Source organism: Oryctolagus cuniculus, chromosome 14, assembly GCF_051225735.1.
Source record: "Oryctolagus cuniculus isolate XC-2025 breed Fujian yellow rabbit chromosome 14, ASM5122573v1, whole genome shotgun sequence".
NCBI lineage: Eukaryota > Metazoa > Chordata > Mammalia > Lagomorpha > Leporidae > Oryctolagus > Oryctolagus cuniculus.
Window position 1 is genome coordinate 2,435,376 of NC_142880.1, and position 24,146 is coordinate 2,459,521.

The 24,146-nt window shown below is 52.0% G+C and overlaps 1 protein-coding gene across 4 annotated transcripts in view; it reads left to right on the forward strand.

Moving 5' to 3' along the window:
- The window catches only part of SCAMP1 (secretory carrier membrane protein 1), an 88,361-nt gene that overhangs the window by 10,370 nt on the left and 53,845 nt on the right, over positions 1–24,146 (forward strand). For all 4 annotated transcript variants that reach the window (XM_089312904.1, XM_051837592.3, XM_089312903.1 and 1 more), the window contains exon 2: positions 19,228–19,305. Coding sequence is in view for 1 of the 4 variants with exons in the window: in XM_051837592.3 (XP_051693552.1) it covers positions 19,228–19,305 (78 nt within the window). In the remaining 3 variants the exon portion in view is untranslated. The remainder of the gene's footprint in view (positions 1–19,227; positions 19,306–24,146) is intronic.

Here is a 24,146-nt window from a genome sequence, read left to right on the forward strand (position 1 = left end):
GTGCCGATCCGAAGGCAGGAGCCAGGTGCTTCTCCTAGTCTCCCATGGGGTGCAGGGCCCAAGCACTTGGGCCATCCTCCACTGCACTCTCGGGCCACAGCAGAGAGCTGGACTGGAAGAGGAGCAGCTGGGACTAGAACCCCGCGCCCATATGGGATGCCGGTGCCGCAGGCGGAGGATTAACCCAGTGAGCCACAGTGCCGGCCCCAAGCCTGTAAATTTTAACAGCAGTCATACTTGACACATTGATGACTGAAAAAAATTTGAAAGTACACTGTTTTTCTTCTGGTATTGACAACAGAAAGTGTTCTATGGAGTACTATTAATATTTAATGATGCTGAATACAGATCGGAGATGGTATGAACCACCCATGAGACAGTTGCTGAAAAATATGTTTTAGGTTAATGAAATTATTCCCAGTTCCTAGAAGTTATTAATGCTGTAACTTTGTGTCTTGGTCGGGCCATCAGGCCTTCTGAGTTCTCAGTGCGTATTTGAAGAGCGGATGTGCCTGAAGGAGGTGGTCAGGGTGGGCCTGGGGCTGGAAGCCGGTCCAGGAAGCTGTCAAGTCCAGGGTGCTTAGTGGTTCAGTCCACAGGAGGCTTGGGGGAGACGAGCTCCCCGGGGAGTCCTTGGCTGGTTTGGTGAAGGAACCAAACCCGCTCGGCCAGGCTTGCGGGAAGGGAGGTTTCTCCCACACCGCAGTGTTTTTGCTCTGTTGAGTGGCTGGATGCTGTTTTCCTGGTAGGGCGTGCTCCAGCATCGGCAGGGATTCGGGCAGGAGCTGCGTGGGACAGAGGGGTGCTGAGGTGGAGTTGTTTGGAGCCCTACTTTGAAGATTTATTTATTTTATTTGAAAGAGTTGCACACAAAGAGAGATCTTCCATCCGATGGTTCACTCCCCAAATGGCTGCAATGACCGGAGCTGCGCCGATCGAAGCCAGGAGCCTCTTCCAGGTCTCCCACGTGGGTGCAGAGGCCAAAGGACTTGGGCCATCTTCAACTGCTTTCCCAGTTGAGCCCTACTTTGACACTCTGCGATTGCCACTCCTCTGTGTTGATCCGTGAAGCGGAGTGCGATCGCACCCCCTGGGAAGGAGGCTGCAGCCCTGCCAGGCTCAGTCTCGTCGGCTGCTCACCAGAGCACAGGTGTCTGACCTCGCCCAAGGCCCTGGCCCAGGGGAAGCCCTGGGAGGAGCCATCTTGCGAGGGGTTCTGAGGAGTCTTTGCCGTGTTGCCACGCCTCGAAGGGTTCCAGTCTCCCAGAAACCTGGCGTAACGTCCCTCCCTTCCCTGGCATTTGGTGTGACCGAGGGAGGCAGTCTCCCTCCGCCGGGAGTGCCAATCAGTAAATGCAAAGTAGCATCTTCTTGCCAAAACTGAATGGAATTATATCTGTATTTGCACCGAGTCTTTGGTAGTGTCGTGGAGTAGTGCAGATAAGTACACAGCACACAGTTTTTACATGGATGTGGGATGTACAGTTCACCCTGGAGGGTGCTTGGTCTTGACCTTGAAACAAGTTCTCTTTTGGTTCGTGGCTGCTGAGGCAGTGGTGTGTGGCACTGTGGCTTCTGACTTCGTGTCTGCGCAGGGACTTCTGGGAACCTGTGCTCCGCAAAGGCCCAGTGATCCTCTTCTCCCTGGCATTCGGCTTTGGGTTTTAAGAGTCAGTATTGCCCATTCGTCAGCTGCCGGACACTTGGTTCATCTCTGTTTTCTGACGATTATGAGTAGTGCTGCCTTAAACATTTGTGCATCAGTTTTTGTTTGAACACCTGTTTTAAATTCTCCTGAGTATTTACCTGGGCGTAGAATTGCCGGGTCACGCGGTAACGCTGTTTACTGATGGTTGAGGAACTGTCACTCCCTCTTCCAAAGGAGCTGGCCTACTTTGCACCCCCGCTGGCTACCTGAGGGTGCGGGTTTGTCCACATTCTTGCCAGTACTTGTTGTTACCAGTTTTGGCTGTGGCTGTCCCAGTGTCCTGTGGCCTTGAGTAGCACTGTCCTTCGTCTGTCTTTGGACAAATGTGCATTCAGATTCTTTGCCTGCTTGTTTTTGTCTTTTTTTTAAATTTGAGTGCGTGAGAGCGAGCGAGCAAGCACTCAGCTGCGGGTTCACTCCCCAGGTGCCTGCCCTGTGCGGGCTGGGCCAGGGCTGAGGCCAGCAGTGCAGTGCTGCTCTCCCAGGCCTGTGGCGGGAACCCAGTGAGTCGTCAGTGCAGCTTCCAGGGTCGCGCTGGCAGGGGCTGGAGTCAGGGGCTGCGTCTGGGAAGCCGGCTCGGGCGCTGTGATGCTGTTTGGATGTGGGTGTCGTAACCGCCAGGCTAAGAGCCCACTTCCCCTCCTGTGTTTCATCTGGCCTTTAGTCTTTTTACTGCTGTAGGAAATTTTACATATTTTGGGTAAAAATCCTCTGCCAGATTCATGTAATTTGCAGGCATTTTCCTTTCTTAGTACTATCCTTTGAAGCACGGAGGTTTTTAATTGTGATCAAGTGCAGTTATTTATTTTTTGTTTCACTTTGCCAGATGCAAAGTTACAGAGATTTATTCTGTGTTTTCTTCTAGCAGTTTTATAGTTCAGCTCTTCTGTTTCATTCAGAGTTAATTTCATGTATGGTGTGAGAACAGGTCCAGCCTCGTTCCTTCCATATGGATGTGCAGTTGTCCCAGCTCCATGTGTTGGCAAGACTGTTCCTTTCCCGTTCAGTGATTTGTAGAAGATCTCAGCGAATTTTGGCTTTAATTTTTTAAAAAAGATTTATTTATTTATTTGAAAGGCAGAGTCGCAGAGGGGCAGAGGCAGAGAGAGAGAGAGAAGGCTTCCATCCCGAGAGAGAGAGAGAGAGAGAGAGAGAGAGAGAGAGAAGGCTTCCATCCCGAGAGAGAGAGAGAGAGAGAGATCCATCCATCCCTTGGTTCACTCCCCAAATGGCCACAATGGCCAGGGAAGGGCCGATCCGAAGCCAGGAGCTTCTTTTGGGTCTCCTGTGCAGGTGCAGGTACCCAAAGACTTGGGCCATCTTCAGCTGCATTCCCAGGTCATAGTAGAGAGCTGGATCAGAAGTGGAGCAGCCGGGACTTGAACTGGCGCCCACATGGGATGCCAGCACTGCAGGCACCTACTCTACCACAGTGCTGGCCCCAGTATACTTTGTTAATCTGTGTGTTTATAAAGGAGGTAAATGTTGATTATAAAGCATGCATTTTGAGTATTGGTGAGATCAAATTACAAAGGGGGGTTTGTGGTAGTTATGCACGGGTCCTTTCATCTTGACTGACCATAGCAGCAAACACAAGTTGGATGTTTGATGTAGTATAGGGGCCATTGTTGTGGCGCAGTGGGTTAAGGTGCTGCCTGCATGCCCGCCCTGGCTGTTCCACTTCTGATCCAACTCCCTGCTTATGGCCTGGGAAAGCAGTAGAAGATGGCCATGCACCTGCATGGGAGACCTGGAAGAAGCTCCTGGCTCCTGGTTCCAGGCAGACACAATCCTGGCTGTTGTGGCCATTTGGGGAGTGAACCAGCGGGTGGAAGACCTCTCTCTTTCCCTCTCTCTCCACCTCCCCTATCTTTCTGTAACTCTGCCTCACAAATAAGATAAATCTTAAAAAAAGAGATACTGTATACATAGCTATTAAAGATTTTTGCTGGCTCATCAGACACAGCGATGACAGTGCACATTGTGGAAGCGTCCCGCCACTTTGTCCCTGAGAGCAGAGCAGTGATGGGGCTGTGTGGTGCTATTGAGAGCCGTGTTCCCTGTAGCAGTCCTCTAACGGTGTGGTGTGGCCTGTGTGGGAGGTGGCGACGGCTGAAAGCAGCGGCAGGCGATAGGCAAGGAGGACCAGGAACAGTGGATGGTGCCACTCACGGCCAGAGGCTGGCCCGCTGGCTGCGCTTCGTCGTCACTCAGCGGTTTCCTTGTAGCTGTTGGTTGTTTGCGGTTGGTTAGCGATGACTCTGGCTTCATATATGGTGTAGCCTGCCGGACTTTTGGCATCTGAAACAGTCACGCATTTTAGTGAACTGCTTGCAAGTAAGTAGCACGTTAAACAACGTAGATTAATGTACTCCCTAGACTCAGTAGGAGTGTGACAGGTGCCCACTTGTTTCTGAAGCGTTCAGTGGAGTGTGTGTATTTGAATCCGGGGGAGTTCGGCCGCCGTTTGGAGTTGGTGAGGACATGGCCGCGAACCATGCCTGCTGCAGGCAGGTGTGACTGGGTGTGCTTTGTTCCTGGGCTTCACGGAGGGCACATGAGCTCTGCAGAGCTCTGTCTTGTGCCAGGACAGGGCGTGGGCAAGGGCCTGGGCTCTGGGCGGCAGCTAGGGAGCCACCTGCTGGGCAGGGCCCTCGAGCCCGTGACGGGATCCTTCTGCTGTCGGTGTTTATGTGTTGCTCTCCGTTTCTTACAGTGTCAGGAGCTCTCCTTTGAATCAAGACAAAGGTGGAACTCTTTTAAAATGACAGATACAGAAAACAAAGGGTAGTGCAAGTGTATCTTTGGTTGCAACATACAGATTATTCTTTTTAATCCCTTAATTGCCTGTATTGTTAAGGCAGACTAATTTTTATTAACTTTTACACTTTTCACGTTAACAGAAATAGTAACAAAATCAAAGCATATCTATTACTGGTTGCCTTACAAAGTATGGGAATTTTTCTTCTTCTCTTTTTAGTATTTATTTATTTGAAAGTCAGTTACAGAGAGAGAGAGAGAGATCTTCCGTCTGCTGGTTCACTCCTTAGATGGCTGTAATGGCCAGGCTGAGCCAGGCTGAAGCAGTAAGCCAGAAGCTTCATCTGGGTCTTCCACATGGATCATCAGGGCCCAAACACTGGGACCATGCTCTGCTGCTTTCCCAGGTCATCAGCAGGGAGCTGGATCGAAAGTGGAGCAGCCAGGACTTGAACCAGCTCCCGTGTGCCATGCAGGCCTTACCCGCTACACCACAGTGCCAGTCCATGATATATGGACTTTGATGTATCATGTGCGGACTTTAATATATCATGTCTCAAACTGTTCTGATAGTAAGAAAAACACATTTTATTCTAATGACAAATCACCCTGTGGTATAGGTTTCATTTAAATGTTGGAGATTTTTGAAAGGGACATCTGGGGTTTTTTATTGTGTTTCAGGCAGTGGTTTTAAAGTTGCTTCTGTTTGAAGTGCCTGGTTTTGGGTGAGCGCCGTCCGCTGTGGTCATGTTGCGGAGAGTGCGTGGGTTGGTGCCGTGACCCTACGCACTGGCCTAGGCTGCTTCTCCAGCACAGGGACTCAGCCAGGAAGGGACTCCAGAACTGTCCGCTTGCCTTCGGGGACAGGCTAGTGACATCTCTCAGTGTTCACACGTCTGGCTGCGGTTAGTGGTGAATGTGTGGGTATTCCACCATTCAATTTTTTAAGAATTATTTACCTGGGGGGTGGGGAATAGAGGGAGAGGGAGCGCGGGCTTCTGTCCACTGGTTCCATCCTCAAATGACCACAGCGGCTAGAGCCAGGAGTCAGGAGCTCCGTCCAGCTCTCCCGCAGGGGGGCAGGAGCCCACCCCCTTGGGACATCTACTGCTGCTTCTCATGCACATTAGCAGGGAGCTGGATCCGGAAGAGGAGCAGCCAGGATTAAAGTAGCGCCCAGGCCGGGGCTTAACCATCGCGACACAGCGTGGCCCCTATTCAGTGCGTGAAAACACACCACCAGAAAAGCTGTTAGTCTTGGCAGAGAACCGCATGGATGAAGCCCTCTTGACAGTTCGCTGTGCTTAGGGGCTCTTTGTCCTGCCCCAGGGAATCCGTTCAGTGACTTTGTTAAGCGGTCAGAGGTGAGTTAGCTTGTTGGTCAGTTGAACAGACACATGACCAGATATGCTCCTGTTCTGTGGGACCAGCCTTTTCCTTCTGTGTCTGTAGAGGTCAGTGTGCTATGACTGGGCACCTCACTCTGTTAGCTTCTCCTCAATGTTAGAAGGAATTTTGTGATTCTGTGTAAGTCTTTTTTTTTTTTTTTTTTTTAGATTGATTTACTTGAAAGGCAGAGTTAGAGAAAAGGAGATACAGAGAGAGAGAGGTCTTCCTCCTGCTGGTTCACTCTCCACATAGCCACCATGGCTGGAGCTGGGCCAAGCTGGAGCCAGGAGCCAGGAGCTTCTTCCTGATCTCCCAGGTGGGTGCAGGGGCCCAGCACTTGGCTGTCCTCTGCTGTTCTCCCAGGTGCATCAGTAGGGAGCTGGATCTGAAGCTTAGCAGCTGTGCCCACACGGGATGCTGGTGCTGCTGGCGGCGGCTTAACCCGATACACCAAGACGCCAGTCCCAGTGTTGTGTGACTCCTTAATGTTTAAGTGTTGTGTGGTGTTGACTGCTAATCCCCAACCCGTCTCGGGTCTCCTTACTTCTTTGTTAATGACCATTTGTCTTCATTCATTGAGGGCATCTAGTCTTTAGATTTCTAATATACATGGATTTATAGCCGGTTAACACCATGTCTCCCAAGATAGATTGTAGTTACGTCCTTTTTTTTTTTTAACAGCTTTGAAAATTCATATGGCCCACAGTTCTCTCAGACAGGGTGCAGCTTATGATCTCTTGTGGAGCTGAAGTTTGTAGTCCTTGCTACCACATTTTTTTTTTGACAGGCAGAGTGGACAGTGAGAGAGAGAGAGAGAGAGAGAGAAAGGTCTTCCTTTGCCGTTGGTTCACCCTCCAATGGCCGCCGTGGCCGGCACACCACGCTAATCTGAAGGCAGGAGCCAGGTGCTTCTCTTGGTCTCCCATGGGGTGCAGGGCCCAAGCACTTGGGCCATCCTCCACTGCACTCCCGGGCCACAGCAGAGAGCTGGCCTGGAAGAGGGGCAACCAGGGCTAGAACCCGGTGCTCATATGGGGTGCCGGTGCCGCTAGGCGGAGGATTAGCCTGTTGAGCCGCGGCGCCGGCCGCTACCACATGTTTTGGGGCATTCCCTTCCACTTCCCTGAGGACTCTCGTGAGCTCTAGCACCTACTCCACGTCTCCACCCTCCATTCCCCTGCTCTGGGGACTCTGCCAGCTCTAGCGCCTACTCCACGTCTCCACCGCTCCCTTCCCTGCCCCCGGGACTCCACCAGCTCTAGCATCTACTCCACATCTCCACCGCTCCCTTCCCTCCCCCGGGGACTCCGTCAGCTCTAGCATCTACTCCACGTCTCCACCGCTCCCTTCCCCTGCCCCGGGGACTCCACCAGCTCTAGTATCTACTCCACGTCTCCACCCTCCCTTCCCCTGCTCTGGGGACTCTGCCAGCTCTAGCGCCTACTCCACGTCTCTACCGCTCCCTTCCCCTGCCCCGGGGACTCCGCCAGCTCTGGCATCTACTCCACGTCTCCACCGCTCCCTTCCCTGCCCCGGGGACTCCGTCAGCTCTGGCACCTGCTCCGCGTCTCCCCAGTCCTCCAGCCCTGGGTGACCACATGTTGGTTTTTCTCGACATTCTCTGTCAGCGGCATCCTGTCACTGCTCTTTCATAAGACAGATTGACTTCCACTGCTGCTACTGTTTGTGTGGTTCAGATGTGATGCCACCACATGGAATTTGAAACTGGGAATAGCAGGAATCTTTTATTTCACTGGTGTCTCATGGCATTTGCCGTTGGGCCCTCTAATTTGTTTTGGTGAAATGACTAATGTGACTTTTTTTTTTTTTAAAGATTTGTTTATTTATTTGAAAGGTAGAACTATAGAGAGGGAGAGAGTCGGAGGCAGAGAGAGAGGTCTTCCATCTGTTGGTTCACTTCCCAAATAGATGCAATGGCCAGGGATGGTCCAATTCAAGCCAGGAGCTTTTTAGGGGTCACCTACATGGGTGCAGGGGTCCAAGCACTTGGGCCATCTTCTGCTGCTTTCCCAGGTGCATTAGCAGGGAGCTAGATCGGAAGTAGATTAGCTGGGACTTGAACTGGTGCCCATATAGGATGCTGACATTACAGGCAGCAGGTTAGCCTGCTACGCCACAGCACCAGCCCCTAATGTGAGTCCTAGTGGACCCAGTGGTGTCACTTGAAAATAAGCCAAGGGGCCAGCATTGTGGTGTATGAGGTTAAGCCGCTGCCTGCGATGCTGGCATCTCATATGGGTGCTGGTCTGAGTCTTGTCTGCTCCACTTCCGAGCGAGCTTCCTGCACGTGCACCTGGGAAAGCAGCAGAAGATGGCCCAAGTGCTTGGGCCCCTGCCACTCCTGTGAGAGACCTGGAGGAAGCTCCTGGCTCCTGGCTTCGGCCTGGCCCAACGCTGGCTGTTGTGGCCATTTGGGAAGTGAGCCAGAGGATGGAAGGCTCTCTCTCTCTGTGTCTTTCTTTTTTTCTGTCTCTCTGCTTTCAAATAAATAAATAATTATTGGAAAGAAGCAAAATAAGCAAAGTAGCAAAGCATATATTTTAAAAAATTTTCCATCTATTTTAGTAGAGTGAGAGCGAGAGTGTGAGAGAGCTACCAGGTCATTCTGTTGGTTTATTCCCCAGATGCTTGTAATGGCCAAGGCGAAGCCAGGACCAGGACTCCACCTGGGCCTCCCATGTGGGTGGTAGGGGCCCAAGCACTGGAGTCTCATTTGCTGCTTCCCAGGAGGCTTTGGCAGGAAGCTGGATCAGGAGTGGAGCAACTGGGACTCAGACCAGCACTCCGGGATGGAATCTGGGGGTCCCAGGTGATGGCTTAACCCACTGTGCCATGATGCCTGCCTTGCAAAGTGTGTTCTTAATCTGTGTCATCCATTACACTTAACATGGAGAGTCTGCAGTTAGTAAGTCTTTGTAGTTACTTAAAATTTTGTGTTATTACTGTAACTGCATTGGAGATGTAAAGAGAACCAAACTCAATGTCTGCAAGAGAGTGTTTCCACGGAGGGTGGACCCAGACCAGGCTGTTTATGGAGCAGATATCTGCAGAGCTCCTGACGGCCGACGCACATTGTGGTAGCCACTAGGGACAGAGGGCCAAAGCTCCCTGGTGCACAGTGTGCGCACTCCACTGGAGACCTGACGTGACGCAGGGGCCGCGCCGGCGAAGGCACAGGAGAGCCCGCTTTGCGCTGTGCCGTGCTGCAGGCTGCAGAGGGACAGCTTGCAGGGGAGCCGCGGCCTCTGCCCCCGGCACGGAGTCCCAGGCAAAGGTGTGCACAGGAGTGGAGTTCGCCCTTTGCTTCACAGAGAGGGAAATCCAGACCAGAGGTTAGTTCCCTTTCCCTCCCCCTCCCCATCCCTTCCCCCTCCCCTCCGGTCCCCTCCCCTTCCCTCCCCTCCCCTTCTTTTAAAGATTCATTTATTTATTTGAAAGGCAGAGAGAGAGGTCTTCCATCTGCTGGTTCACTCTCCAGGTGGCTGCAATGGCCAGAGCTGGGCCTATCCAAAGCAGAAGCTTCTTCCAGGTCTTTCACTTGGGAGCAGGGGCCCAAGGACTTGGGCCATCTTCCACTGCTCTCCCAGGCCATAGCAGAGAGCTGGATCGGAAGTGGAGCAGCTTGGTCTTGACTGGGTGCCTATATGGGATGCTGGTGCTGCAGGTGTAGGCTTAGTCCACTGTGCCACAGTGCTGGCCCCCAGAGGTTAGTTTTTCTAAGCTTACTCAGGAGTGTGGGGACTTGGGCCAGAACTGTTCTGTGGAATGACTCTAATAAAGATAATAAGGATGGTGATGTGTGAGTTAATTTCTCAAAGCAACACTGTGTGTGCTTAGGGGAAAATTAAACTAAGAAAGGAGCAGAGCTCTCCATTTCCTTTTGACCAGAGGCTAAGAAATAGTTTCTTGTTTTCTGCAATGTTCAAGTTCCTTACTTGGACCATTAGATATCTGGAGGGAATTTTCACCAAATTGTTTTCACAAATCATGTTTTATGGCCAAAATATTCTTCCTCTGTGATCTGGAGTGTACTAGATAATGGAATCATCTTTTGGAAGTGTCATTACTGCTGGTGTTCCTGGGGTGAGTGTGCAGTGTCAGGTGCTGTCTCCAGTGTTCCTGTGGTTGAGTGTGCAGTGTCAGGTGCTGTGTCCAGTGTTCTGTGGGTGAGTATGCGGTGTCAGGTGCTTTATTTACTTCCTGTGGGTGAGTGTGCAGTATCAGGCGCTGTGTCCAGTGTTCCTGTGGGTGAGTGTGTGGTGTCAGGTGCTGCATTCAGTGTTCCTGTGGGTGAGTGTGCAGTGTCAGGTGCTGCATTCAGTGTTCCTGTGGGTGAGTATGCAGTGTCAGGCGCTGTGTCCAGTGTTCCTGGGGTGAGTGTGCAGTGTCAGGCGCTGTGTCCAGTGTTCCTGTGGGTGAGTGTGTGGTGTCAGGTGCTGTGTCCAGTGTTCCTGTGGGTGAGTGTGTGGTGTCAGGTGCTGTATCCAGTGTTCCTGTGGGTGAGTGTGTGGTGTCAGGCGCTGTATCCAGTGTTCCTGTGGTTGAGTGTGCAGTGTCAGGCGCTGTGTCCAGTGTTCCTGTGGTTGAGTGTGCGGTGTCAGGCGCTGTGTCCAGTGTTCTTGTGGGTGAGTGTGTGGTGTCAGGCGCTGTGTCCAGTGTTCCTGTGGGTGAGTGTGTGGTGTCAGGCGCTGTATCCAGTGTTCCTGTGGTTGAGTGTGCAGTGTCAGGCGCTGTGTCCTGTGTTCTTGTGGGTGAGTGTGCAGTGTCAGGCGCTTTATTTACTTCCTGTGGTTGAGTGTGTGGTGTCAGGCGCTGTGTCCAGTGTTGCTGTGGGTGAGTGTGCGGTGTCAGGCGCTGTATCCAGTGTTCTTGTGGGTGAGTGTGTGGTGTCAGGCGCTGTGTCCAGTGTTGCTATGGGTGAGTGTGCGGTGTCAGGTGCTGTATCCAGTGTTCCTGTGGTTGAATGTGCAGTGTCAGGTGCTGTGTCCAGTGTTCCTGTGGGTGAGTGTGCGGTGTCAGGTGCTTTATTTACTTCCTGTGGGTGAGTGTGCAGTGTCAGGCGCTGTGTCCAATGTTCCTGTGGGTGAGTGTGCAGTGTCAGGCGCTGCATTCAGTGTTCCTGGGGTGAGTGTGCAGTGTCAGGCGCTGTATTCAGTGTTCCTGTGGGTGAGTGTGCAGTGTCAGGTGCTGTATCCAGTGTTCTTGTGGGTGAGTGTGTGGTGTCAGTTGCTGTGTCCAGTGTTCTTGTGGGTGAGTGTGCAGTGTCAGGCGCTGTATCCAGTGTTCTTGTGGGTGAGTGTGTGGTGTCAGGCACTGTATCCAGTGTTCCTGTGGGTGAGTGTGTGGTGTCAGGCGCTGTGTCCAGTGTTCCTGTGGGTGAGCGTGCAGTGTCAGGCGCTGTGTCCAGTGTTCCTGTGGTTGAGTGTGCAGTGTCAGGCGCTGTGTCCAGTGTTCCTGTGGGTGAGTGTGCAGTGTCAGGCGCTGTATCCAGTGTTCTGTAGGTGAGTATGCAGTGTCAGGTGCTGAATCCAGTGTTGCTGTAGGTGAGCGTGCAGTGTCAGGCGCTGCATTCAGTGTTCCTGTGGGTGAGTGTGCAGTATCAGGTGCTGTGTCCAGTGTTTCTGTGGGTGAGTGTGCAGTGTCAGGTGCTGTATCCAGTGTTCCTGTGGGTGAGTGTACAGTATCAGGCGCTGTGTCCAGTGTTCCTGTGGGTGAGTGTGTGGTGTCAGGCGCTGTGTCCAGTGTTCCTGTGGGTGAGTGTGTGGTGTCAGGCGCTGTATCCAGTGTTCCTGTGGGTGAGTGTGTGGTGTCAGGCGCTGTGTCCAGTGTTCCTGTGGGTGAGTGTGTGGTGTCAGGTGCTGTGTCCAGTGTTCCTGTGGTTGAGTGTGCAGTGTCAGGCGCTGTGTCCAGTGTTCCTGTGGGTGAGTGTGTGGTGTCAGGTGCTGTATCCAGTGTTCCTGTGGGTGAGTGTGCAGTGTCAGGCGCTGTATTCAGTGTTCCTGTGGGTGAGTGTGCGGTGTCAGGCGCTGTGTCCAGTGTTCCTGTGGGTGAGTGTGCGGTGTCAGGCGCTGTATCCAGTGTTCTTGTGGGTGAGTGTGCAGTGTCAGGCGCTGTATCCAGTGTTCTTGTGGGTGAGTGTGTGGTGTCAGGTGCTGTGTCCCGTGTTCCTGTGGGTGAGTGTGCAGTGTCAGGCGCTGTATCCAGTGTTCTTGTGGGTGAGTGTGTGGTGTCAGGCGCTGTATCCAGTGTTCTTGTGGGTGAGTGTGTGGTGTCAGGTGCTGTGTCCCGTGTTCCTGTGGGTGAGTGTGCAGTGTCAGGCGCTGTATCCAGTGTTCTTGTGGGTGAGTGTGCGGTGTCAGGCGCTGTATCCAGTGTTCTTGTGGGTGAGTGTGTGGTGTCAGGCGCTGTATCCAGTGTTCTTGTGGGTGAGTGTGCAGTGTCAGGCGCTGTATCCAGTGTTCTTGTGGGTGAGTGTGTGGTGTCAGGCGCTGTATCCAGTGTTGTTGTGGGTGACTGTGCAGTGTCAGGCGCTGTGTCCTGTGTTCCTGTGGGCGAGTGTGCAGTGTCAGGCGCTGTATTTACTTTCTGTGGTTGGATTTCAGATGCCAGCCGTAGAGGTAAATCTACTCCAGTGTAATTGCTTTTGTTTGGTTTCTAATCTGCAAATCACTGACTGGGTCTGTAAACATGTGTTTACGAGTAAGACTGCCATCACTTGCCACAAGTATGCGTTTTTCAAAATCATGATTTATTGAATAATTCCTGGTGATTTTTGAAGAGTCTTCATGAGAATTTTAAATGGCTTCTCTTAATTCCTTTATTTATTTGTTTAAAAAGGGGGCATTTGGAAACCATTACTGTTCCAGGTAAGTGAAAATCTCGGCAGTAGTAAGTTCATAGGATCTCAGCAGTTCGGAGAATTAGGGAATAGGGGCGGAGTTAACCCCTGAGGGCGGGCTCTGGGCTCCGCGTGTGTAAGCGGAGTTGCGGGGGTGTGTTTAATTAGTTCAGGAGCGACACACTGCCTCACTCCGTGCTTTCCTTTGGAGGAAGTGTAGTGTAAACGCGCATGTGTCGTCTGACATTTCTTTAGAACAGCGTGGTCCCTGGGATTCAGATTTGGCTGGGAATGCTGGCCCTGCCGCCTGCAGGTGTGTGGTGGTACATGGACGAGGGCCGTTCACTTAGCACTGAGAGGCGGCGTGTGGTGCTCTGGCAGGAGCTACACGAAGTGCTGGGAGCCCAGTGCTCTGCTGATCTGGGGAATTTGCTCCTCCCGTGGGCTCTCTCTGCTTCAGCCTTCTTCAGGTTCCCATAGGCTTCCTTGATAGAATTGTAAATTAGCATTTCTTTTTGTTTTTAAAGATTTGTTGAGTAATTGAAAGGTAGGAGGGCAGGGGCCTGAGCACTTGGGCCACCCTCCACTGTGTTCCCTGGTGCATTAGCAGAGAGCTGGATCGGAAGAGGAGCAGCAGGGACTTGAACCGGTGCCCATATGGGATGCTGGTACTGCAGATGGTGGCTTTACCCATGCTAGCCCCAATAAGTATTTCTTGTAAACATTTTAATATGTTCCGAATCCCGCCTCTTCCTGTCTGACGTGAGGAAGTGCGGGGAGGTGCGGGGATACTGCTGGGCGGTACAGAAGTCCGTTCTGGCAAGCTTCCGTTCAGGACTCTAATTCTGAACCACCTAGAGGAAATTGGAGTCGAGTGTGTTGCTTTCCATTTTACAGCTGAATTTCTCCAAAGGCGTGTGGGTGAAATTACACTATAACCCAGCCTAGAAAAAGGTGTGAGAACTAGATCAGTGCTGATCAGTAGAAATATAATTGTGTCACATATATAATTTGAAATATTCTAGTAGTCACATGAAAAACATAGAGAAGCCAGGTGAAATACATTTTAGTATATTTTATTTTACTCCATATATACCTCATACTAGCATTTCAACACGTAGTCAGTTGAAGATTGTTAGTGCGATGTTCTACTTTGTGTAGTGCTGCACCTTGGACACTGCAGTCCTGGTGTCTCCCTCAAGTTGGCCTGGCTGACAGCCGAGAAGCTGCGTGTGCTGGTGCCCCGAGTTGTGCTGCCCAGGTCTGGGTGAACACTGTCAACCCAGACGGCAGTGCAGCGGGAAGAAGAAGGGTGAATCCCGGAGTTCAGTTAAACCGGGATTAACAGCAGCTGTGGGTCAGCGTGTCTTGGGGATCAGTTAAAAACAATACTGAAGGCAGTAAACTTTTTAAAGATTAATTTACTTGAAAAGCAGAATTATATGTAGAGACGGAGACAGAGAGAGGGAGAGAGGGAGAGAGGGAGAGAGGGGTCATCCATCTGCTGGTTCCTTCCCCAAATGACCACAACAAAGCCAGGAGCTGCATCCGGGTCTCCCATGAGTGCTCAGGGGCCCAAGTACTTTGGCCATGTTCTGCTGCTTTCCCAGGTGCGTTAGCCTGGAGCTGGATAGGAAGTGGAGCAGCCTGAACTTGAACCGGAGCCCTTATGGGATGTTGGCGTCACATGTGGCGACTTAACCCGCAGTGCCACAGCGCTGAAGTGCCTAGTTCAGAGTTGACAGCTTCTGGGTGGTGAATCTGGCGTTGGAATACAGGCAGTCAGCCTTCCGGGCAGTCAGGACGTGACCTGAACTGTGCTGTTTCGGAGATGCTTAGAGAGGAGAAACTCCAGACGCAGCGAGTTGGGGCGACCTGCCTGGTGTCAGAGTTAGTCACTGCCCGGAGCTCGGAGCCTCTGGTGTGAGGACCAGTGCTGTTTGTCCTGCCAACACAGGTTTTTCACGTTCGTCTTGAAACCTCACCCTGTTCTGTGTTAGCAGGCGTAGCAGGTGGACACACAGCGTGTGGCTGTGCACAGCCATCCCTGTAGGCTTTTGTGTTACGAGACTGTTGGGGAGCTCCAGGGTGGCACGGGGAGAGAGGAGTGGGGCGGAGGCTGAGTTGGACTGGCACGTGAGTTGTTGGTTGAGTGGGCTTCCTCACCTTGAGCTGGAGGTACAGCATTCCCTGGCAGCTTGGAACTGTGCAGGTCGTGGGTGGCACTGAGTGAGACCCAGCCAGTGTCAGGCATGCTGTCGGAGTGCATTTGAGATGCAGTGCAGGTGAACTGCCCTGGACAGTTGGGGAAAGAAACAGAAAGTAAACATACAAAGTGGATTATGCTAGAAGTAACATTTTTCTTATTCTCTTTGATAAAAATTGCTTTCACAATGCACCGTGATTGGAATGCAGCGCGGCCGTGAGGTGAGTGGTTTGGCCGAGGGCTGGCAGAGTCGCTCGTTCAGCTCATGAAGAGAAGTGGACCTCTGGTGCCCGTGCTCAGCAGGGCCCTCGTGCTGTCCCCCTGATGGCTCAGGGATGACTCGGAAGTTGATACGGAAGCCTGCTGTGTTCTTGAAGTCCGTTAATGAGGCTGTCTCTGCGGAGCTGCTCCCTGAAGGCGAGCGCTCGCACATCCAGACGTTGGGAGTGAGAGAGGGCACTCATGGGGCCCTCCAGTGATCCCAACGCGTGCCGGCGTCCGGGAACCCCTGCCAGGGAAGACACGGTTTTCAGCGTGAGACCGCTTCATCTGATTCTGTGGAAGGTGAAGTATAACTTTCTGGCGGAAGTATTGGACAGGCAGTCGGCTCAGCCAGTGTCTTTTTGTTAGAGCTGTTCTTGTGGGGAACAGCGGTTTCAGTGTCTGTTGGGAAGAGTGTATGTAAGCCCGGCAAAGTCCTGGTTTCATACCTTGCCTTGGACGTACGCTGATGGGTGAACTTCAAGGAGCTTTATGACCTTCCTAAAGGCACAGCTTGTTTCTCTGAGAAACGGAGCTGCGAGTCTGCCGGAGGGCGCGTGGCGAGGCCCGAAGTTCCTGGTGCCTGTTAAAGAGCACTCGTTGGGGTCTGAATCTTGTTCAGCCTTGGTCTTCCCCCAGCTCAGAGGCTGGCTGCAGCTACGTTAGTTATGTGATAAGGTGGCTCTCGTCCCACTCTTGTGCTGCACGTCCTCCACTGCCTAGCTGTTTGATGTTGGGTTGCTGGGACAGGAACCAAGTGCGCTGTAGTTACTGTAGCCGAAAGCAGAGGATTGCAAGAATGACTTCTTTGATTCATTCTGGCTCGTCAGTACTGCGTTGTACCATGTTACTTACTTCTTTGTTGTTGTAAGAATCTAAAGTGAGTTAGGGCACTTGAGAGAATGGATCTGTGGGTTTGTAAAACGGAGTTAGGACTCCTTGTCCTTCTGTGGCTTTGGGGAGCTGACATGGACACGAATGGGGCGAAGCAGAATGCATCTTGCCAACTCCGTGTTCTGCCTCTTTCCTTCGTTCTCTTTGAATTAGTTTTCTTCTAGAATTATGAAAAACATTTTCATGGTTCCAGAGTAAAAGCTATGAAATCCAGAGAATTCTAGATTGCAGTCCTGCTGTTCCCACTTCATTGTTGTCTTCCTGCCCCCAGTTACCAGCTTTTTTTTTTTTTAATATTTTTTTTTTTTATTTTTGACAGGCAGAGTGGACAGTGAGAGAGAGAGACAGAGAGAAAGGTCTTCCTTTTGCCATTGGTTCACCCTCCAATGGCCACCGTGGCCGGTGCGCTGTGGCTGGTGCATTGCGCTGATCTGATGGCAGGAGCCAGGTACTTATCCTGGTCTCCCATGGGGTGCAGGGCCCAAGCACCTGGGCCATCCTCCACTGCACTCCCGGGCCACAGCAGAGAGCTGGCCTGGAAGAGGGGCAACCGGGACAGAATCCGCCGCCCCGACCGGGACTAGAACCCGGTGTGCCGGCGCCGCTAGACGGAGGATTAGCCTAGTGAGCCACGGCGCCGGCCCCCAGTTACCAGCTTTATCAGTTACTGGTTTATTCCTCCTTTGAAAATGGGTGTGTGGGTGTTTGTTTTACCTGTGCTGTTATGCCCCTGACCGTCTCCACTCTGCTCCCGGTAACACCGTAATGGTGTCTGTCTCCTTCTACCACATGTGGTGTCTGTCTCCTTCTGTCACATCCGTGATGCTTCATTCTGGCTTCTGTTGGTGGACGTTTAAGTTGCTTCCAGTTCTCATGGTTGCTAATGACATTTTGCTAAAAAATATTTGGAACAGATTCCTAAAGTCAAAGCCCATTTATTGATTCAAAGAAGTCACAGTTCAATTTGGGGAAACAGTAGCTGCGTGAACATCATTGTGATTCCGTGAGATACGTGCTTATGGAGGTGAGAGCTAGCGGTGGTGGAGCCCTGGGTGACTTGGGTGGAGCCCAGGAAGCTCGTGGCTTAGCCACGAGGTGACGATTGAGTCTGGGAGGAAGAGGAGGAGGCTGCGTGGCTGCCCACGCCGGCAAGAGTGTTCCAGCCAGAGGAAGCCGTGCCAAGGAGGAGTCTGCGGTGTGGGGGCGCTGGGTCACAGCTCTGTGGGCGGGGTGGGCCCTGAGACTGCGTCCAGAGCTCACGGATTAGGTGAGGGTCTCTGCTTGTTGATCCTGATCTAGAGTGGGTGCATTTCCGCAATGCCCGGTTGAGAAATCTGCCTGAAATAATTGTACTTCCTTTGTCTTGATTTTCTCCCCGAGGTAGGCACCCTCTGCCAGTCGTCTTTCTCCCCTCACTCTTGGATAAACTGGGAGGGGGCCCAGGGCAGTCAGCGACTGTGCTCCCCTCCTCAGACCCGGAGCCTGCACTCTGCTGGTTATGGATGCTTGCTGCTGGCTCTTTGCCCGGGTTGAGGCCCCTTTCGCAGTAACACGCTGGGTTTGATTAGGGAGAGAGAGGTGAGGTGAGGGTGGCCGCAGGCTTTCGTCTCATCGGCTGGAGTTGTTTCATCTTAGTGGAGAGCTAAATATCCACGAGAGATCAGGACTGAGGGAGGGGTTGGCAGAGGGGGACGGCAGGATGAGCTTTGCGGCTTTGAAAGGTGGATTGGAGAGGGTGTGGCACGGCGGTGGCAGCGGTGTCGCCTGGAGCTTGCCGCACTCTACCCCAGACCAGCCAAATCAGAAGTGACTGCACTCTCACCATGCTAACAACGTGAGGGTCCGTCAGGCTGCAGCACTGTTTGCGAATGGTTTTCATGTGAGTTACGTAGTTGGTTTTGTGGACGTGTTCACTATCTTTGGACCCGTGTTTTACATTTATGGTGAAGAGGAGTAGAACAGGCATCTAGGATTTCACTGTGCCCGTGTTTTACATTCACAATGAGGAGAGAGCATCACCATGCAGGACTTGGTGACTGGGTTGTTTCTGTGAGCCCAGTAGGAAAAGATCGGAAGAGCTGGGATATTGTGGTACTACGTTATTCTTGGAAGACGGGAGGCAGTCTAGGATCATGTGGACAAAGAATCTACAGCCATGCAGAGATACTGGAGTGAAGTGAAGCAAGAGAGCTGTCGCTGGCTGAATGCCCTGAACTATGGCTGTGTGTGACCTCGGTGTCTAATGTGGTTGGGAAAACTGGTTGAAGATGTTGTGGAACGGAACGTGAACTTTGCGGGAAGCCCCCAGGATGTGAGATGCTATGTGCGGTCAGCTTCGCGTGGTCCGTGGGTAAGCAGCAGTCTACCTTGTGTCTCCGGGTAGTAGCTGGCAGCTGATTTGCATCTAGCCCAGTTTTTGTTTTTCTTTGAGAGTGTGAGAATTTCGAATTACTATTCACCCCGCGGCTGGTGTTCGGTGTGGTGCTCAAGGTGCTTCTTTCTTTTTTCTTTTTTTTTCTTTTTTTTTTTACAGGCAGAGTGGACAGTAAGAGAGAGACAGAGAGAAAGGTCTTCCTTTTCCGTTGGTTCACCCTCCAATGGCCGCCACGGCTGGTCTCCCATGGGGTGCAGGGCCCAAGCACTTGGGCCATCCTCCACTGCACTCCCTGGCCACAGCAGAGAGCTGGCCTGGAAGAGGAGCAACCGGGACAGAATCTGGTGCCCCTACCGGGACTAGAACCCGGTGTGCCGGCGCTGCAGGTGGAGGATTAGCCTAGTGAGCCGCGGCGCCGGCCAAGATGCTTCTTGGGTTGCCTGCACCGCGTGGCCAAGTGCTTGGGGGCGAATCCCATTTCCTTTTCCAGTCCAGTGTCCTGCTGGTGCACAGTGGCCTTTGCCGACCACGTGGGAAGCTTGGATTGAGTTCCTGGCTTCCGGATTTGTCTTGGTCCAGCTCAAGCTGTTGAGGGTGTTTGGGGAGGGAACCAGCAGATGGAAGGTGTCTTGTTTGTCCCTTATTGAAATGGCACTGAGCAAAGCTGGTAATCTTCTTGTTCCTCGGTTAGGCACAGACAGAGCAGATGCTGTGTGAATCCCAAAGTCACGTCTCAAAGGATGAGTGATTTTTTTCTCTTCTGAATTTTGTTCCAGGACCCATCAGTTACACAGGTGACAAGAAATGTTCCACCAGGACTTGACGAATATAATCCATTCTCAGATTCCAGAACGGTAAGATCATTCTTACTTGGATTACTTTGAACTGTTTGAATGGAAATTCAGTGGGAATTACATTTCAGTTATGGTTCCTTTTTCAGTTAATTGGATAAACTTAATGTAAAGCAGGCTGTTAATTTTTTATTTAGAATTCAACAAGTTAGGATTTTTTTTAACATGAGGGGATATTAGTAGTAATTGAAAATTACCATAATGATCCTAGTGAAATACTTGAGAATTTCCTTATGCAAATTAAATTGCTAATAACCCCTGTGACACTTAAACCTTTCTACAGTGTTTCACCTGCGTGAACTGGGCGGTGTCTCTTGGAGATGCGCTGTCTTCCTGGTCACAGGGGTGGTGCTGGTGCATGGTTGTTGTTTGAATCCCCTGTTCTTGGTAGCACCAGCCTTCTGCTCAGGTGGAGTAGAACCTCTAGAACCTGACCTGGTTCTGGAGAACCTCTAGAACCTGACCTGGTTCTGGAGAACCTCTAGAACTTGACCTGGTTCTGGAGAACTTTCTAGAACTCGACCTGGTTCTGGAGAACATCTAGAGCCTGACCTGGTTCTGGAGAAGCTCTAGAACTTGACCTGGTTCTGGAGAACTTTCTAGAACCTGACCTGGTTCTGGGGAACATCTAGAACCTGACCTGGTTCTGGGGAACCTCTATAACTTGACCTGGTTCTAGAGAACTTTCTAGAACCTGACCTGGTTCTGGAGAACATCTAGAGCCTGACATGGTTCTGGAGAACATCTAGAACCTGACCTGGTTCTGGAGAACTTTGTAGAACCTGACCTGGTTCTGTGGAACCTCTAGAACCTGACCTGGTTCTGGAGAACATCTAGAGCCTGACCTGGTTCTGGAGAACATCTAGAACCTGACCTGGTTCTGGAGAACTTTGTAGAACCTGACCTGGTTCTGTGGAACCTCTAGAACCTGACCTGGTTCTGGAGAACATCTAGAGCCTGACCTGGTTCTGGAGAACCTCTAGAACCTGACCTGGTTCTGGAGAACATCTAGAGCCTGACCTGGTTCTGGAGAACATCTAGAACCTGACCTGGTTCTGGAGAACTTTCTAGAGCCTGACCTGGTTCTGTGGAACCTCTAGAACCTGACCTGGTTCTGGAGAACATCTAGAGCCTGACCTGGTTCTGGAGAACATCTAGAACCTGACCTGGTTCTGGAGAACCTCTAGAACCTGACCTGGTTCTGGAGAACTTTCTAGAACCTGACCTGGTTCTGGGGAACATCTAGAACCTGGCCTGGTTCTGGGGAACATCTAGAACCTGGCCTGGTTCTGGAGAACTTTCTAGAACCTGACCTGGTTCTGGAGAACCTCTAGAACCTGGCCTGGTTCTGGAGAACTTTCTAGAACCTGGCCTGGTTCTGGGGAACCTCTAGAACCTGGCCTGGTTCTGGAGAACTTTCTAGAACCTGGCCTGGTTCTGGGGAACCTCTAGAACCTGACCTGGTTCTGGGGAACCTCTAGAACCTGGCCTGGTTCTGGAGAGTGTATCCTTGCCCTCAGAACATGGTCTGACTTGTGAAATGTGGGGGTGTGCGGAGAATGAGATTCACTGCCCCGGAAACTCCCGGGGAGCTTGGGCCTCGTGTCTTACGGGCAGCTTCTTCCCCCTCAAAGCCCCCTTCAAAGCTTTTATTTTGAGCAGAACTTTAGGGCCACTGAGGTGGATTCTGTTGAGGCTTGTTCCCCAGATTTTTCGTTACATGATGTGGTCTGTATCTGGATCATTGGCACAGTTAGCAGTTTCAGAGGTTGGCTCTTGAAATGTCAGTCGCTGAAAGACACTGGAGTTGCTCGCTGGGATGCTTGGGTTTGCATATCCGTGCGGTGCTCCGTAACGGGGCTGGCATTGTTACACAGCGGGCAGAGCTCTGTCTGCGATGCTGGCACCCCGTGTGGGCTCTGATTGCTTTCCCAGCTGCTCATTTCTCAGCCATCTCTCTGCTAATGGCCTGGGAAAAGCAGTGGAAGATGACCCAGATGTTTGATGCCCTTCTGCCCACGTGGGAGACCTGGATGAAGCTCCTGGCCCTTGGCGTGGGCGTCACCCAACCCTGGCCATTGGAGCCATCTGGGGAGTGAACCTGTGGATGAAAGATCTCACTGTCTCTCCCTCTCTCGGTGTAACTCTGACTTTCAAATAAATGAATAAATAAATAAATATTTAAGGGGCCAGTGCAGTAGCATAGGGTAAAGCTGCCTCCTGCAGTACCAGTGCAGTTGTTGCTTTAGATCACTCTTGACGACAGTAGTGTTGGTCTAGTTGTCTGCGTTGCGCCGTCTGCTTTGCTCTGTTGAATTCTCCTAATACTGAAACGTAGGTGTTTTTAATTTGCGTTTTTTTAGCTGGAAGAAGACTCTAGGAGTCAGGTTGTGCAGGATCTGCAGCCTGGTGCTGACTCAGCTGTTTGCTGCAAACCCTTTGCCTGCTCCATTTTCCCGGTGCTGCCTTCAGGGACAGGTGCCCGGGAGATGGAAGGTGTAGTTCTGATCTTGGAAAATTTCTCACCTGGTGGGGATTTTAAAAAATTACACAGTCACAAAGAAGATATATCCAGGACATATAAATGTAAATTATGGTCCTGAATTGTGAGACCTCACAGTCCCAGAAAGATTTTTGAGTGGGGAGCGCGGCACAGTGAGAAGCCAGTTTACCCTTAATGAGTTCCTTGAGATCTGCTGAGTATTAGTGCAGTATCAGAACCAGGAGGATCAATGTTGTGAGAGAACAATAAAAAAGTACTTTTTCCACTGCATGATGGAAAACACAAGTCAAACAGTAATTAAACATTCCTTTGTTTCCTGTGTGGTCCAGTCTCAGAAGTTTGTCTGTTTGTGTGTGGCTGTGACTCTTTGCCAGACACAGGAGCGGTGCGTGGATCATCGATTGCAGTGATGTGCTAGACCTTGGTCCAAAGGCTGTTTTAGTTGATTGCTGGTGTTCATAGTCATCTTGAAGAATGTTTTGAAGACGAAGCTTCTGGATTGCTGCACACTGGACTGCTGAGCTCAGCAGTCAGAAGGGAGCTCCCGCAGCGGGCTGCGAGTGTGACCTTGCTGGGGTTGAGTGCTCCTCGCCTGCCCTCCTCCTCCTCCAACTTGTTCCTTCACTTTGTCTGGAAGGCAGAGGGAGAGCGAGATGCACCAGCCGCTGGCTCAGGGGTGGCCGGGCTGCTGAGGGCCTTTGGGTGTTTTAGCATCATTCACAGGCCATAGAAGGTCATCAGCTTGAAAATCAGCCTGCTATAAATTTACAGAATTTTGAGTTCCGCCTGAGGTTGCCCGGGCAGGGCCAGACAGCCAATTTCACAGGCCTCCCCTGGCCGGCGGGCTGGCTGTCCCCACCCCTGACGGGGGCCGTGAGGCCGTCTTGGGGCATTGCCACAGAAGGCTGCGGAGCACTGGAGATGTGGCCAGTGGGACTGAACGCGCTGCACGAGAGGGGGGAAGCTGTGAGCTGTGAAGTCATCTTGTGGTTTGAATTAGAAAGTGTGTTTTCCTCCTGAAGTTACGCCGCACTTGGTGGTGGGCTCCCTGGCCTCCCCTCGACAGTGGACGTGTGGATTAGGGGAGCGGGGTCTGGTCCCTGGGGTTGAGTGTACTTGGTGGTGGGCTCCCTGGCCTGCCCTCGGCAGTGGACGTGTGGATTAGGGGAGCGGGGTCTGGTCCCCGGGGTTGAGTGTACTTGGTGGTGGGCTCCCTGGCCTGCCCTAGACAGTGGACGTGTGGATTAGGGTGTGGGGTCTGGTCCCTGGGGTTGAGTGTACTTGGTGGTGGGCTCCCTTGTGCGTTACAGCTGCAGTTCTTTTTGCTGCCCGATTCTCGCTGGGTTCTGCCCCTGTGGTGGCACGCATGGCTCTGGTGAGGACGGGGGGACAGGGACAGCCTGGCGTGGCGTGGTGTGGCGTGGTGCTGCAGGCCCGTTTGCTGGCCAGCTTGCTGTCAGCTTTCTCTCCCTCAGGGCTGGTTTCCTGGCTCCCCCGTAGAACAGGAAGAGCCGTCCCAGCGTGGGAAGGGACGTGCCCCAGTGGTCATCTCGGACTCTCGGGCAGAACGGCCAGTAACAGCTCAGGATGCAAGGCAGGCTGGGCGTCAGAAGCTCTGCATTTTGTTTATTTCTAAAACTGGTCCGTCTTTGTTTAAAGCGCTGGTTTTCTCCCCAACGTGTCTGCAGTGGGGCTGCAGGCTGCAGCTGGGAACCAGGACCTCCCCTCGTTCCCCTGTGCGTGGTTGGAACCCAGTCGCACTGCTGCCTCCCAGGGTCTGCGTCGACAGGAGGCCGGAGGCCGGAGCTGGGTGTCCAGTGCACACTGCTGTGTGGGACATGGCGTGTTGACTGCTAGGCAGACACGCACCCCAAGAAGTTCCAGGTCTTCACGTGCACTTTACCACTGAGTGGTTGTTAACTTCAGGCAACCTTTTTCATATCTGTGTCATTATCTGCACTTCCCTTAATGTGCTACGACAGAGGAAAATGGAGGGAGGAAAATGGTGAGTGAACAATCTTTTTTAAAAAAAGATTTATTTATTTATTTATTTTAAAGGCAGTGTTACAGAGCTGGAGTGAGACAGACACACACACACACACACATAGATATTTTGTCTGCTGGTTCGTTCCCCAAATGGCTGGAACAGCCAGGGCTGGACCAGGAGCTGTATCTGTGTCTCCCGTGTGGGTGGGAGCGCCCACGCACTTGGGCCATCTGCCGCTGCTTTCCCAGATGCGTGAGCTGGTGCTCATGTGGGATGCTGATGTCACGGCTGGTGGCTTAACCGGCTGTGCCACAACACTGGCCCCTGATTAAATAATTTCTAATTACACTTTGC